This window comes from Fusarium proliferatum, assembly GCF_900067095.1.
Source record: "Fusarium proliferatum ET1 genome assembly, contig: FPRO_scaffold007, whole genome shotgun sequence".
NCBI classification, from domain to species: domain Eukaryota; kingdom Fungi; phylum Ascomycota; class Sordariomycetes; order Hypocreales; family Nectriaceae; genus Fusarium; species Fusarium proliferatum.
Window position 1 is genome coordinate 1,513,204 of NW_022194796.1, and position 15,327 is coordinate 1,528,530.

Consider the following 15,327-nt stretch of genomic DNA (forward strand, 5'->3'; position numbering starts at 1 on the left):
TTCGTCATACTCTTACACCGTGGCATCGTGAGTCCCAGAACTGTCGTCATCTCACTGAGCCTTGGTGTTGCAGTCTGATGACGCTGTGATACAGCATCACGTGTTAATCGCCACATTCTCTCCCCAGATCAACCGACCCCTCATCACGGCCCAATCGGAAACTTGTGAGTTTCGTGATCAAGAAGCTCTTAATTGGCTGAACGGACCTCAATCAGCCGATTGCTCGTCCTTTTGCCTCCACTTTCTTCTAAGCTCCTCCTCTTTTTCTTCTTCCACAGCGGAGAAAGAAGCCCAGACCAGTCGAGTACTGCTACTGCTGCCAAAGTCTCGTGCTGCTTGCTCTGTTCTGCTCTGCGCTTGTCGAGGTCGCGAGGGTCTCCAGATCTAAACTTGATCACTCCATCATCAGCTCTTCTTTACTGTATTATTCTTCCCTTGTGTAAATTCTCTCGCGGCCCGACATAGCTGCGAGCTCCGCTTCTGACTTTGTCTTACTGCTCTCTTGTCGATTTCCCATATCCGGCTCTACGCCCCCCGGAGATAAGAAAGTGCTGGTGCTTAAGCCGAGGCGCCGGCTCAATTTTCCGCAACCACCAACCTCTTAGTGATCAACTTGATCCAAGAGCATCATCGAGCTCACGGGCTCATCTGGATAGGAATTGGGGATTCAATCAGCTCTACGATTTGTTTTAGGGCTTCTTTGCACAATTGATAGGTCAAGCCAATCGCCACTTGATCAATTGGACCTCTTCTACGTCGCTTCTCTTCGATTCTTTTTTTTCTTTCTTGACGAGCAGTATTTGCTCGAATCCGCGACAATGGTTCTCACTCATACGACAAACCATAACTATAACCATCCATTCCCGACTGTCACTCTCGCCTACTTTCTACGATACTCCTCGCCTCAACTGAATCCCTTCGCCGCCCATGTGCTCAGCACCGATACCATTGAGAGCTATGTCGACCCAAAAACCCGTCGACTTCACACAACTCGCATCCATTTGAAGAAAAGTCGAATGCCTGGTGCTGTGTACAAGCTACTTCCTGCCAGTGTCACCGGCGGTGGCTCTGGAGACAAGGCTTCATACATCCTCGAGACAAGTGTTGTGGATATCAAGGAGGGTTGGATGAAGACGGAGAGTCGAAACCTCAATTTCACCGGCGTGCTTTCTGTCATTGAAAAGCAAGAGTTCAACATCCCTGCCGAGGGCGCTAATCAGAATCCTAACGAGACTGCTGTGACGACTATGGTTCAGTTTAGGTCAAGACTTGGTGATAAAATTAGGGGCAAGCTGGGACAAGCCCAAGAGGACGGTTGGTTCAAGAATGGTATCATTGGTGGCTGGGGCACGAAGGGTATTCAGCGCAGCATCGAGAGCATCGCCTCTACCAAGACGCAGGATCAAATGGGAAAAAGCCGAGATGGCATGAAACTCGTCCTGGAACGATTGCGCAACAATGGCGTAATGGGAGTCCTCGAGACGATACGGCGAGAACGTCAGCGACAGCTCGCTTGAACGCATAACGATACGACCAACTGTAACAATGAACGACAAAGGCCTTTGAGCAGCACAACCTCGGGAGGGAAAGGTTCCTGATTGGCTGTGGACGCTCTGTGTATTATTATTGCTTTTCACCTGAGCCTGGCGTATGTGTCTTTTTTTTGGGTAGGGGAATTTGTGGAAAATCTGGAGATGATGCTGGAATTGGCCAGCGAAGCGGATGAGGGGACAGAATAACGTGCGATGACACGGCGCCTCTACTATATGTGGCATCCCCTCTCTTGTATTGTGTATGAAAAATGAATGGAAACCGAAATTCAAAGAAGTTTATTCACCAGTGATTGGCCGGTTGACTGTGAGATTTGAGCTTGCCTGACAGCTTAAATGAGGTAACAAGCTTTTGTCGTGTACGCCAATGTATGAGACAGCCTATGGACTTACCATATAGCAAAGGTATATATACATGCGATCCTTTTTTTGTCATATCGTAGACTTATGCATTCCTGCTCACAATACCAAGTGTATCTTTCAGTCGTACGTTTCGCCGCGTGGTTTTTCATGAGTGGTATCGGGCTCTTGCGAAATCTCTAAGACAAGCTGGCAAGTATGCCACACTGCAAAGAGGTATGGTTTTTTTCCAGGAAAGATCCAATCGCACCTGGTCTCGCAGGAGCAATACTGATGCCTGCGGGTATCAATGCGGCATAAGAGAAAGGGAGATGATACCGACGAGTTTTGCCACCGGTCCTGGTACGATTGGTCTACTGGTAAAGCATACCATGGCAAAAGGCAAATGGCGGAAGCTTTGAGTCGTCCTTATCATGTTGACTTTTTACGATGGCTCTTTGCAGCACAATATCAACTCCTGTCTTTGTTCCTCATTTTCCCTCAACACTGGTGTATACACTGCTATGGAAACCGTCTCCCCCTGACTGGCTTTATAATCCTCGGTGCACCGGCAAGTGCCTCGAATTCGACCCCTTGCCACTGTTCCAGAGACCTCCATCAGATACCCTGTTCCTAGGGCGGTTGTCGTTGCATACTTGTATCATATGAGGAGAGGATTGAAGTAATAAGTAAAAGGAGTGTGGTCAATTCAAGAGCACAGATTGGTCATCCTAAGTATAAGTTCAAGCCATCTGGTACACGGCACCAACAGATCCCTCGGTATCCTCAAAGAATCTATACAGGCCAAAATCTCCCTCCTTTTCCTTCTCAGTCAACATTTTACCGCCAGCTTTCTCAATGACAGGCCCGATGTTATCAACGTTTTCGACGAACCAGTAAACACAGAGACCTCCTTTACCGGGGTGGAAGTTACCAGTGTGGTCAGGAGCCTGCAGAATACCACCAGTCAAGCCAAGACTAGGGTTGAAGTCGAATTTCCTGAACTCGCCAGGATTCTTGTGATCGGAGTCCTTGAAGTTGAAGTTGAAAACAGTCTTGTAGAACTCTGCGGCTATAGAGGTGTAAGAGCAAGACATACTAGCAGTTGGCTAGGACATACCACGGCTAACATCTGTAGCAGGGATGCTCATCCAGACGGGAGTACCAAAGGCCGGTGGCTTCCATTCAGACATATTGGGCAATTGGGATGATATGAAGACGAATAAAGAGTTGTTTGAGAGCAAAGGCTGATGAGGAGAGTTCAACCTGAGGCCATTGAGATATCGAGGCCCTTTTTATACACCATATTGCGCGGTGGCTGCATCTTCAGACACTGAGATCACGCTTATTCACACCTTTCTGTCGCATTTGTAGCTGTGAGCCGTGAAGAAGGGAAGACTTTAGGCCGATGGCTTGAGCTAAGTGACGATGCTGGCACGTTCTCAACAATCAGAACGCGTTGGAGAAGCCTTCTTGACAGGGGTAGCGGACGCCAGCTGAGCACGAGAGCACGTGTTGCTTAGTAAAGGCCATACAGTGTTTGATTCACTGAAACTTGTTTAATTTTCGGATTATGTACAGAAGACTAAACTAAATGATTTGATACAATGCCAGGCGATACTGAGACACAGTGACAGTTGGAGATTGGGAGGTGAAGTTTGGTTGTGCTATAGGTAGCTTGTCTATATCACCGGAAAATATTGTTGATTATAATCTATCCCCTTCATTAGTTCAGCTTCTGATGGCCATGGCTTTTAATACTGTGCCCGTGCTAGGTAGGGGGAGGAAAGAAAACTCGAGACTTTGATCCTAAATGATAAAAAGACTTGAGTAAATTAATACAGTTTTTAGCCCAAGCTTAGGATACCTTTTGCTGAGTTTATTTTGACAGCCCATATCAAGGCCTGATGTTTTCTTGCTCCTCGAGGCCGTGCCCCTCCATCTCTCCACTCCAAAGCCTGGAATTGTGAGATGGTGGGGTAGACCTGGTAGTTAGATTACCTACCTTAGATTATGCGCATCGGCCCGTCACGTCACTCAATCCCATTGCGATCATCAGTATTTCGGTTCTTTCATTTTCCCTCCTTTCTCGATAAATAAGCTTATTGGTATTTTTTTCTCTTCTCGCGATCGACCTACTCTGTTTCGTATCACTGGATCATCGTCGAAATCATGCCAGAACAAGTAAACGTCCTCTTTGTGTGTCTCGGCAATATTTGCCGCTCACCCATGGCTGAGGGCATCTTCCAGAGCCTTGCCAAGCAGCCGAATCTCAAAGATAAGATTGGGCGTATCGACTCTTGCGGTACAGGTATGAACATCGGAACAACTGACCAGAATTCAACTGATTGTTCTCACTGTAGCTGCCTATCACAGCGGAGAACCCCCGGATGACAGAACCATGGCTACCCTCGAAGCCAATGGTATAAATGATTACGACCATCTCGCGCGGCGCGTATGTTGCCCATCCATCTCACCCGCAGCGCAATCTTGCTGACGCAATATCCAGTTCCACCCGAGCGATTTCAACACCTTTGACTACATCTTCGCCATGGACAGATCAAACCTCTCTGATCTTCACAGACTACAGAAAAACGCCCCAGACTCCAAAGCTAAGGTTATGCTGTTCGGCGAATTCAGCGGGACAAAGCGACCCGAGATCGTCAACGATCCTTACTACGGCGGAGACGACGGTTTCGCAAAGGCGTATGAGCAGTGCACGCGGTTCTCTAAGAACTTTCTGAAGGAGACTTTCGGAGAAGAGTAAATGGATGATATTGATGGAGTTGGGGGGTGGTGATGGATTTAATACCCGATACTTGTACATACAGATGATCAATGAAGGGGAACGAGGGAGGCTACACATTAGAGCAGACTAGGTAGATTAGAATATTTATTGACACTTCAACAAAGTTGATGATTATTGGCTGAATGATTCCCAGCAAGACGGTTCGATTAAGTTGAGGGTAGGTTATTCTATGTCGATCCTACAGGTTGTGTCTCAGAATCCATGAGGTCGGTTTCAGATAAACACCCATGGATGCTGGTTTCGAAGCAAGAAAACGAAGGAAACTCGGCGAACTTTTCTCTGGGCCACTTGTTCTGGAATACTGCGATCACAAGCTTTATGAATATTTCTGATACCTTCACAATGATCAAACGAGGCCAGGAGAGTTGCCAGAGACATTAGAAGCAATACCGTACACCACAATGTCTGAGAGAGTTCTGTGACAGTCCCACTTGGCAAGCTTCAGCCCTATGCTCCCAGGGCTGACGATGCAGCGGCCTAGTGGGCGGCCTTGATCTCGGGCTGAAGAACAGCGTCACTTAATTTGTCTGATCTCACTCAGAGTGTCTCTCATCTCTGTCATGTTGCGTCGGTGATGCCGGACCCAGAGACTATGATAACAACACGAGGTCATATTGTACACCTGGCAACTTGACGGCATTGGATCCTAATTCTCAGTGGAGGCTTTACGTGAGGCGGATCTCCCAGATGCCGGGTGAGATTGGATGAGATTGCTGACCATCGGTGATGGCCTTTAACAGACTCAGCCCCTTGGTGGCACAGGACGGCGTGCGGCTGGATACACGACCTAACGAAGCGGGAGGTGAGTGCCGAGATACCTTTGTTAGGCTGTCTCGTCTCTTGTTAGGAGGGGATAAGCTTTAGACTTCGTAAAGAAACGCGTGTTTTTAAATCATCAAATTTGAGTCTGTGTCCTCTGAGAGCCCAACACGACAAGTTCCCCTTTTTGCAATAGATGAGGCCGAGCCGTTGCATGCATCACTGCGACTTGAGAACCAGGGTCGTTGTCGCGCGGCTATCAAGTGAAGAGCTTGATTCGTCCTCTCATTGGCCCAGTGCGAGTGGGGGCCGCAAGCCGAGCAAATCAGCCACATCACCAGGCGGTGACTTCGCTGCGGGGTCCCTTTTTTCATACCTTAGCGGCTTCGGGTCACTGTGGATCGGTTCTAGCAGCCCTGAAAGCCCCTGCTAAAACAGCAACGCAATGCTTCGTCCAGTAGCAGTCCAGAGACGGGCTCAGCAGCTGAGGGAGCTATTTCCCATTCCACTCGTTCAACCCGCGGGACCCAACCAACCAGCAACTTAAGGTACATACATATATCGCAAACGGCGCTGACTGTTTCTTTGTCGTGTTCTTACACAGCATTTCTAAACTCTTGTTCTTTATATACCTTGTCTTTCCCTATAATATTCACTCCTCAACCGACTCAAACGGTCGTTCCTCTTTGACCAAACCTTGTCGCATTCGAAGCTTCTACCTTCCATCTGCCCCGCATCCAAGATCATATCAGAACAGCAACCATGTCGGACCTTCAAGGACGGAAGGTCTTCAAGGTCTTTAACCAGGACTTTATCGTCGACGAGCGCTACACGGTCACCAAGGAGCTTGGGCAGGGAGCCTACGGTATCGTCTGGTGAGTGCGCATCCTGTTACTGCTCGTAGCACTCGTCTCTTGCTTGTGCTGCGTGCGACTCCAAACTCGTCTTCTACCCCGCCGCCTCTGCATTTGCTGACGATAACCCCGCCTCTCAGTGCCGCCGTTAACAACCAAACCAACGAGGGTGTCGCCATCAAAAAGGTCACCAATGTCTTCAGCAAGAAGATTCTCGCCAAGCGCGCTCTGCGCGAGATAAAGCTGCTTCAGCACTTCCGAGGCCACCGCAACGTGAGTTCTGCCGAGGCGCAACGAGTACCAGGATCAAGCAAGGACGCGTATGCTAATATGCTCACAAATAGATCACATGTTTGTATGACATGGACATTCCTCGACCCGATAACTTCAACGAGACGTATCTGTACGAGGGTCAGTAACGAGCCGAGAAGAAACAATGACCATAAGCTGACACAGCGTAGAGCTGATGGAGTGTGATTTGGCTGCCATCATTCGATCTGGCCAGCCTCTTACCGATGCCCATTTCCAATCCTTTATCTACCAGATTCTTTGTGGTCTGAAGTACATTCACTCCGCCAATGTGCTCCATCGAGATCTCAAGCCCGGAAACCTGCTCGTCAATGCCGACTGCGAGCTCAAGATTTGCGATTTCGGTCTTGCCCGAGGTTTCTCAGTCGATCCCGAGGAGAACGCCGGATACATGACGGAGTACGTTGCTACCCGATGGTACCGTGCACCCGAGATCATGTTGAGCTTCCAGAGCTACACCAAAGCGAGTATGTATGACCCGAAAACACTAGAGCTAGTGGATTGTCTTACTGATCCGATGTAGTTGATGTTTGGTCTGTTGGTTGTATTCTCGCTGAGTTGTTGGGTGGCCGACCTTTCTTCAAGGGCCGTGACTACGTCGACCAGCTCAACCAGATTCTTCACATTCTTGGAACGCCTAACGAAGAGACCCTCTCTCGCATTGGCTCACCCCGTGCCCAGGAATACGTCCGCAACCTACCTTTCATGCCCAAGAAGCCATTCCCTAGCCTGTTCCCTCAGGCCAACCCTGATGCTCTCGACCTTCTCGACAAGATGCTCGCTTTCGACCCCTCGTCTCGTATCAGCGTAGAGCAGGCTCTCGAGCACCCTTACCTCCACATCTGGCACGATGCCTCAGACGAGCCCGACTGCCCTACCACATTCAACTTCGACTTCGAGGTCGTTGAGGATGTTGGCCAGATGAGAGGCATGATTCTGGACGAGGTGATGCGATTCCGACAGACTGTCCGCACTGTTCCTGGCCAAGGTGGCCCCGCCGGTCTCCAGAACCAGCAAGGTGTGCCCGTCCCTCTGCCTCAGGGCAACGGCCAATGGACAGCGGAGGACCCCCGACCACAGGAGTATCAGGGCCATGGAAATACGGGGCTCGAGCAGGATCTCCAGGGAGGACTTGATGCCTCTAGGAGATAAGGAAACGTATTCGCGTATGATAAGAGTCGGATAGTGTCTTAGAGGAGGTTCAGAGACGTTGCTTCAAGTTCAAAATGAGAGAGGTACTTTAAGACAGGGAAACAAGGATAAGGCTTGGTGATATCAAGAATTTAATGCCTGATACTGGGAGGATGGGATAGGGAGGAATCCGCCTCTAGAAGCTGATGAGGTATGCTTGTACATGGGTTGAGGGTTGAACAGCGATTCCTCCGCCTTCAATTTCCATGTCTGTTTTTCCCAACGAGAAACAAGATGAATACGATATTTCTTTATCTGTTATATGCTATGTGCCGGTCCCAGTAGTGATGTTACTCTATATGATGAGCACAAGGTCTTCCAACGTCTAGATGCTTATGTCTACTCTACAATATTTCCCTTCAGCCAACAGTCTCATGTACGAGCTTGGCCATAGCGATGACCTTTTCTTCTTCTAATCTACGTGCAACGATTTGGAGACTGACTGGTAGTCCATGGACTAGCTCTGCGTCGTCTGTATAGTGTTAGTTATATTCGGCCTTATGGCTGGAGCGGGCTACTCACATTCTTCATTGACAGACTTGCACAACGGACTCAACGGCTCATACGAAGCGTCAAGCTTGTCAACGTCCTTATCGACGTTGATACCGGTAGCAAAAGAGACAGCTGAGTAGTCAACGACGTTGAAAACACCAGTATAAGCAACTATCAATCATTAGTATGTCAACTCGTCTCATCAATGACCTAAATACTTACCATGTCTTAGGCTTCCATGCTTTCCGGTACTGTAAGGGGTTGTTGCACTGACGATAGCATCAATGCCCGCCTTGTTCCAGCGGTCGAGATAGTGGTTCTGGAAAGCTGTTCGCTCGAGCTGAAGCTTCCACATTTCGGAGGTACTCAATTCTCTCGCGACTCGATAGGCTTCCATCTCAGGTCTCCAAGGCTCATCTGTACGCTCAAGTTCCTTTCGGATAGTTTGTCCACCATCGGCAGTGAACATGCGCTGAAGAAGTTCACTGCCTTCCTTCTGGTCAACAGGATCCCATTCGATGATGGTATGCCCCGCCGCTTCGAGCTTCTTCTTGGCGACCTGGAGAGCTCGAGTTACTGGCGGTGTTGGCCGGACCATGCCGTCGTGCCACATGAATGCGATCTTTAGCTTTTCAGGGAGTTGGGCTGGGCGCCAGGGGATGGGGAGACACTTGGGGTCGACGAGCCATGGCTGAGAGTCAATGACGGCTCTGCTGTAGAGCTCAATGTCTTGAAGAGTTCGCGCTAAGGGGCCGTTGACGGAGAGAACGGCCTCTTGGCCGGGCATGCCGGAGCGACAGTTGCGCACTGGGAATCGGCCTGCCGAAGGACGGATGGTGAAGATACCGGTGCAAGCAGCAGGAATACGCAATGATCCGCCTATGGCAGTGTAAGTTTATCGTTGCCAACTCGAGAGCGTGGAACTTACCGATATCAGATCCAACACCAAGAGGACTTCCCTTGAATGCAATAAGGGCTGACTCTCCACCTGAACTTCCACCGCTGGTAGTATTCCTATTCTTAGGATTCACAGTTCGTCCAAAAGTGTTGTTGACGGACTCTGCAATCATCATAGCCGTAGGTACATTTGTCTTGACGTAGAAGACAGCACCGGCATTCTGAAGAACTGTTGCAAGTGCAGAGTCAGACTTGGCTGGGTCTCCAACATGAGCCGTGAATCCAACTGTAGAGTCAAGACCCTCAAGGTTGAAGTTGTCTTTAAGAGAAATGGGAAGACCGTGGAGAGGGCCAACAGGGGTTCCAGTTTTGGCGAGATGCTCGTCTAGTTGACGGGCTGTTTGGAGCGCGCGCTCAAAGCAAGTCTCTGCAAGACAGTTTGTCTGTACATCGTGTTAATACGACGCAGTTCTCGTTGTGTGACTGGCTTACAAGTTGATGAGCGGCAGATGCTCTTTTACAGAATGCCTTGGTAACATCCTCAGACTTGTACTCCCCTGAAGCAAGTTTCTCAAGAAGTGCAGCAGCAGTCAAAGATGTGATAGCGAGCTCTTCCTTAGTGAACCATCCTGAGGACTCTGGCCAAGTTGTGATATCAGCTTGATCATCAGGGGGGAGAATATCTTTAGGAACGCGCCATTGTTCAGGGATAGACGAATTCAGAGCCTTGATCTTCTGGTCGCTGATATCCTTCCACGCAGGAGTGGTATCAAGGGTGGCTGTTTGTGTAGTAGTCGTTGTGAGAGTCATGATGGGCGAGACTATTGGTGTGCAGTATCTTGGGTTAGCCAGGGGAAGATAGAGAACAGAGGCAGCTTAAATCTAGTCTGAGATATCTCAGTCGAGGGTGTCAGTTGAGGGTTGTAGCAGTGTAATAGATATCTTTCCTATTTGGGTTATTGCCGGCCCGGAGTTAACTATGGTACACTAACGTTAGTTAGTGATTTAGGTTCCCTTCCTGATGGGGAGAGGTATCAACGGGGTGAAGTGTGGTTGTATGAGGGGAAATGCAGCTTATCACGAGGTGTTGACACTAATGAGATATGCACGAATGAATATCTGGGGTAATTCCAGATACTCGGTAATAGAACAAGGATCCGAGTTTGTTGCTGATAGCTATATCTTTGATATGTTTTGACTTTTTTGGGTGAGTATATCCGGCGAATGCTCAAGATTCGCCTAACTATAGTAGATAGACATGGTGAACTACTCCAACTCTAACTCCAATTATTATATATACAGACTTGCTCTCTATAACGCTGACAATTTGTGTATCTAAGAACAGAAAAATACAATTCTTGGCATCTATCATTCCTGTCACTCATCCAATCAAGCTATCTTTAAGATCAGCTGTCTACATATCAAACCCCTAGTCTCCATCGAGATACTGTAGATACCTCAGTAGCATCCGCCAAACTTCCCCGGCATCTCTTATCTCACTAACAAGGAACTTATCTACCAGGTTCGTGTAGATACGTTTCCGAAAGAGGAAATGAATCAAGCAATCAATTGCGGAGAGAAATCGTATCTTCAGGGATGATCAACGCCCTGCACGTTCTAGCCTATCGCTTCCCCGCAAATTCCCAATTTTTTTGGTTGCTTATCGTTTCGTTTCGGCAGATTAAGACTACTTTAGACTTGGCCGAAATCGTTTGACTTGCTCGCTCAACACACGCGACTTGACTCTGATACTGCAGCGGAATAGGAGCGTTGCCAAGGTCGGTATAATTGAATCTTGAAGACTAATACTGCCAACGGCTGACTATCTTTGTCTGCAGCTTCACTCGGCATGTATAAGTAGACCAGGTCTCGACCCCTTGGTTGTCACTCTTGATCATCAACATCATCATCGGACTCTCGCCACTTCAGACTCTTTCTTACAAGTCGCAAATATGTCGTCGAAACTGAAGGAGTATCTTCATGTTGACTACAAACCCGGGGAGAGACGCCTTGTTCAAAAGATTGACTTTTTCATCTTGACCTTTTGTTGTTTGAGTTACTTTGTCAACTACGTACGTTGTCATACCCTACTTGTTTGACTCATTCATTCAACTGACTGACTCTGTAACTATAGCTTGACCGAAACAACATCAACAATGCCTATGTGTCTGGAATGAAGGAGGACCTTGGGTTCGAGGGCGACCAGCTGAACCAGATCTTTACTTGCTTCACTGTTGGGTAAGCTTACACCCATCTCACATTCGCTTCTCGCCATAAATACACATTCTAACGAGTCGCAGCTATGTCATCGGCCAAGTTCCCTCAAACCTCTCCCTTCAATACATCAAGCCTCGCATCTGGTTCCCTCTGATGATGGTTCTCTGGGGCGGCCTCACCATGGCCACCGCCTCCGTCCAAAGCCCCAAGTCCATCATGGCAATTCGCTTCTTCCAGGGCATCTGTGAAGCGTCAACCTTTGTCGGCACACACTACATCCTCGGATCTTGGTATACAGAGAGAGAACTGGGTAAGCGAAGTGGTATCTTTACGGCTTCTGGCCTGGCGGGAACTATGATTGGAGGATTCATCCAGACGGGTATTCACTCAAGCATGGATGGCCGAAATGGCTTGACCGGTTGGCGATGGCTTTTCATTATTGATGGTCTCATTACCATCCCCGTTGCTCTCTACGGCTTCTTCCTGTTCCCCGATACGCCACACACAACCACCGCCTTTTACCTCTCCGAAGAGGAGCGAGCCCTCGCCAGATCCCGTGTTCCTCCCGCTGAAGAACGACCTAAACTCACTTTTGGATATGGAAAGATGGTTCTTACATCATGGTTTTGGTGGGGATTCGTCATTCTTTGGATCATCGCCGGTGAGACCGAGTCCTTCAGCACCAACGCCCTCTTCGCTCTCTTCCTCCAAAACCATCCGACCGAAACATACACTGTCGCTCAGAAGAACAACTATCCTAGCGGCGTGCCAGCCGTTGGTATTGTATCTACGCTGTTTTGGGCAACATTGACCGACTTTCTGTCGGGAAAGCGTTATCTTGTTGGATACTTCATTGGCCTCACTGGTGTCGCTACAGCTATCATGGTCTTGGTTGCTTCCAAAGATCCTACAAACCCACATTCTACCACGGTTGTATTCGCAGCCTACTACTGGGCCGGTTCTGTCTATGCGTGCCAGGCTACCTTCTTCGCTTGGTGCAACGATGTCATGCGTCACGAATCAGCCATGTTCCGCGGTATCGTGTTGGCTGGTATGAACACGGGCAGCAATACCATCAATGCTTGGTGGAGTATCGTCTTCTATGGTGCCTCGATGGCTCCTTGGTTCATTGTAAGTTTCTGTCATTCAATGTTGACTACCCTTGAGAGAGTACTGATATTTCATTAGCGAGGCATGTGGGCAATGATTGCTGTCAGCATCGCCATGATCATCTGGTGTACGGCGTTGACTTACAAGTGTCACAAGTATATGACTAATGTGGTTATTGCTTGCGAGAGGGAAAGCCTGGAACATGAGAAGCAGGTTGTCGGCAAGGAGGATGCTTAAGTGGCGTGTTTTGTACCATCTTGCCTTCTTGATGATGGATTGTCTAGCGTTCTTTGCGATGGGAGTTGGTTGATATACTTGAAGCGCCTTTGTGCATCTCAGTTGCTCACATTGGTTTGCCATATCATTCACGGTTATGTGAAAGTTCAAGATTTGCCTAAAGGACTCGATGCAATGTATTTCCATTTGGCAATGGCTAACTACTAACCTATCTTCGTTCCACCCTATCTTGAGTATCCAATACGCCCTCCAATTCCTTCATATCAAAAGCAAAACGCCGAATGTTGTTCCCTAAATGTCCTCTGGGGCAATGATGCATTCACACCCGTAATAAACCATGGTATCTGTTCCCAAAACCCGAGATTTTGTACCAGTAAACGATCGTCGTGAAACGTATGAGTATCCTATGTAAAGCGATTGTGACCTTTTATAAACTCCGATGAACCGCCGTTCTATCTGACTAAGAAAATATGTGATTAAGAAGTGAAAGATGAAAAGTCGTGACTGGTTTGGTTTAACCATAGAACCAGTAGAGGGTGGTGTAAGAGGTGCTGTCGGTGCCCTTGGCCTTGCAGCCGTGAGAAACACCTCCAGCAGTCATGACGCGGTAGACGTAGGAGACACCAATGCTACCACCAGCATCGCCGAGGTAGAGCCAGTCGACAGCGCCAGTACCGTCAGGGCCAGCGGAGGCAGTAGAGGGAGCCTTGATACCGTCGAGCTTCTTGCAGACGAGAAGCTGGTTGGCCTTGTCAAGATCAAAGGTAGGGACTCCAGCAGCGTTGAAGAAGTGATGTCCGAGGTAGGGGAGCTTCTTCTGGAGGCCCTGGACCTTGAGATCCTGCTTCTTGGGGAAAGGGTTGGTGGTAGAAGCTCCGACGCCGTTGGTGTTGAGGTTGAGAGGGACCTTTCCGGTGCTGAGAACGTCACCAGTGAAAGAGGCCCATTTGTCGGGAGTTAGAGATGAAGGGCCTTGGCCTGGGTAGAGATGAGTGATGTCGTAGAGAACAGCCAGAGCACCGATGGCAGCGGGAGTGGCAGCGGCATCAGCGCAGGTATAGTTCTGAATACCGAAGCCAAAAGCAATGTGCTTGAGAGCTACACCTTGAGGGGGAGCAGGGAGTTCAGAAGCTTTAAGTAGTGTTAGTGAAGCTGAGGATGTATAAGTCGGTTGAGTTAAGACTTACCACCACCATTGACTGGGAGGACAGGAGCAGGCTTTCCAGGTTTGCAGCTAGAACCAGGTCCAAAGGTAGCAAGAGGAGAAGCCAGAGCCAAAGTGGCAGAGGCAAGGACGAGAAGGGAGTTGGCGAGCATGGTTAATGATGATGTATGTAGGAGACCGAAAGCAACTTTCTGAGACACCGGACTATGACAATGCGTTTGAGGAGGTAAAAGATGGTGTCGATCGTGAGTGAGTAATGGGAATTAAAGCACCAACAACGACTAAAGAAGCAGTGATAGTAGAACAGAAAGGGTGATAGAGGAAGAGCAGAGCGCAGTCTTGTATACAATCGGCGGCAACAACGAGTACAAGGGCGGCAATGCTAATAATAAACGCAACGAGCAAGGGGTCTAAGTGGACGGGGCGTTTCCACCTGGGCGCTTATATTGAGAGTTGGTGTGGTGAGTGCAGAAGAAAGAAGCGGGGATAAGAAATGCAGTGGTTACCAGAACCAGACAAGACTTATTAGTAGCGAACAAGAATAGAAGGGGGACTAGATAGAAAAGAGTGGTTGGAGCTGTTGGTTGTGGTTCGAGAGACGAGGTTGTGATAGACTTTATATACAATACAAAACAAGTCAAACTCTACTGCGCCCTATCTAGGCAGATTTTGAGATAGACACGAAACCCAACAAACGGAACAGAACGAGATAGTTTCCCCTTCGTTTCTGTTTCTTTGCCTCGCCAAAAACTCAGACGAAAACAATGCAGGCAAACATCCATGGACTAGGCCTCGAAACGCGGGCGGAGGCGAGAGAGAGCGAGAGAGAGACCCTGGCAATCCTTGTAAGTGGAGGAGGGTGTAGGGGTCAAGTCTAGTGCAATGCAACGCTGTTCGCTTGGGCTAGAGGGGAAATAATCTAAATGGAAGGGCGGCCGCGTTGAGAGGCGACCCTAGCGCGGGCGGAAGCGTCGTTTTCTGGGGGTGTAAGCAGGGATCATAGTTGTATTCGGCTTGGTGTTGCCGTCAGCAAGAGTCTCAGTTGAGAGTCAGAGATGTCAGAGGAGGAATGAATAGGAAATGGCTAAAGTGGTTAATTAGCAGAGTGTTTGATGTTTACGGTTTGGTCTGGTTTGGTCTGGCTCGTTTTGTTTTCATCCTCTATTACTACCCCAACGACGAGAGGATCAGCCAGTCGCCGTCGATGAAACGCAGAATCGCCCACCGTCGTCTGAACTTGTAACCTCTCAGGTATCAACTCTTGTAATCCTTGGCTCAGATCGGAGATAGCATCTTCCGCCCTGCGCCCCGCGGGCCAAGACGGCAAGCCATCGTCTACGTGGTATGTGTATACTACTACTAAGACAAGGACACGATGTTATAAGCGGGAAAGGCCAA

At 48.8% G+C, this 15,327-nt stretch overlaps 6 protein-coding genes across 6 annotated transcripts; 4 read left to right on the forward strand and 2 right to left on the reverse strand.

Annotated features, from left to right (window-relative positions):
- Nucleotides 1-818: 818 nt before the first annotated feature.
- On the forward strand, nt 819-1,517 carry FPRO_07694 (related to UPS1 Mitochondrial intermembrane space protein that regulates alternative processing and sorting of Mgm1p and other proteins; the record flags this gene model as incomplete). The annotated part of the gene is made up of 1 exon (XM_031234221.1): nt 819-1,517. One exon carries the CDS (start codon nt 819-821, stop codon nt 1,515-1,517), a length of 699 nt encoding a protein of 232 aa, XP_031083980.1.
- Nucleotides 1,518-4,061: 2,544 nt separating this feature from the next.
- FPRO_07693 (putative LTP1-protein-tyrosine-phosphatase) lies at nt 4,062-4,656 on the forward strand (the record flags this gene model as incomplete). The annotated part of the gene is made up of 3 exons (XM_031234222.1): nt 4,062-4,200; nt 4,253-4,344; nt 4,399-4,656. 3 exons carry the CDS (start codon nt 4,062-4,064, stop codon nt 4,654-4,656), a joined length of 489 nt encoding a protein of 162 aa, XP_031083981.1.
- A 1,563-nt stretch (nt 4,657-6,219) lies between these two features.
- Nucleotides 6,220-7,772, forward strand: FPRO_07692 (MAP kinase; the record flags this gene model as incomplete). The annotated part of the gene is made up of 5 exons (XM_031234223.1): nt 6,220-6,332; nt 6,452-6,584; nt 6,656-6,722; nt 6,773-7,087; nt 7,144-7,772. The coding sequence occupies 5 exons, from the start codon at nt 6,220-6,222 to the stop codon at nt 7,770-7,772; spliced, it is 1,257 nt and encodes a 418-aa protein (XP_031083982.1).
- A 398-nt stretch (nt 7,773-8,170) lies between these two features.
- FPRO_07691 (uncharacterized protein) lies at nt 8,171-10,010 on the reverse strand (the record flags this gene model as incomplete). The annotated part of the gene is made up of 5 exons (XM_031234224.1): nt 8,171-8,283; nt 8,334-8,474; nt 8,526-9,182; nt 9,232-9,643; nt 9,693-10,010. The coding sequence occupies 5 exons, from the start codon at nt 10,008-10,010 to the stop codon at nt 8,171-8,173; spliced, it is 1,641 nt and encodes a 546-aa protein (XP_031083983.1).
- A 1,142-nt stretch (nt 10,011-11,152) lies between these two features.
- Nucleotides 11,153-12,764, forward strand: FPRO_07690 (uncharacterized protein; the record flags this gene model as incomplete). Its single annotated transcript, XM_031234225.1, has 4 exons — nt 11,153-11,272; nt 11,335-11,438; nt 11,501-12,548; nt 12,606-12,764. 4 exons carry the CDS (start codon nt 11,153-11,155, stop codon nt 12,762-12,764), a joined length of 1,431 nt encoding a protein of 476 aa, XP_031083984.1.
- Nucleotides 12,765-13,278: 514 nt separating this feature from the next.
- On the reverse strand, nt 13,279-14,081 carry FPRO_07689 (uncharacterized protein; the record flags this gene model as incomplete). The annotated part of the gene is made up of 2 exons (XM_031234226.1): nt 13,279-13,895; nt 13,952-14,081. The coding sequence occupies 2 exons, from the start codon at nt 14,079-14,081 to the stop codon at nt 13,279-13,281; spliced, it is 747 nt and encodes a 248-aa protein (XP_031083985.1).
- Nucleotides 14,082-15,327: the final 1,246 nt, after the last annotated feature.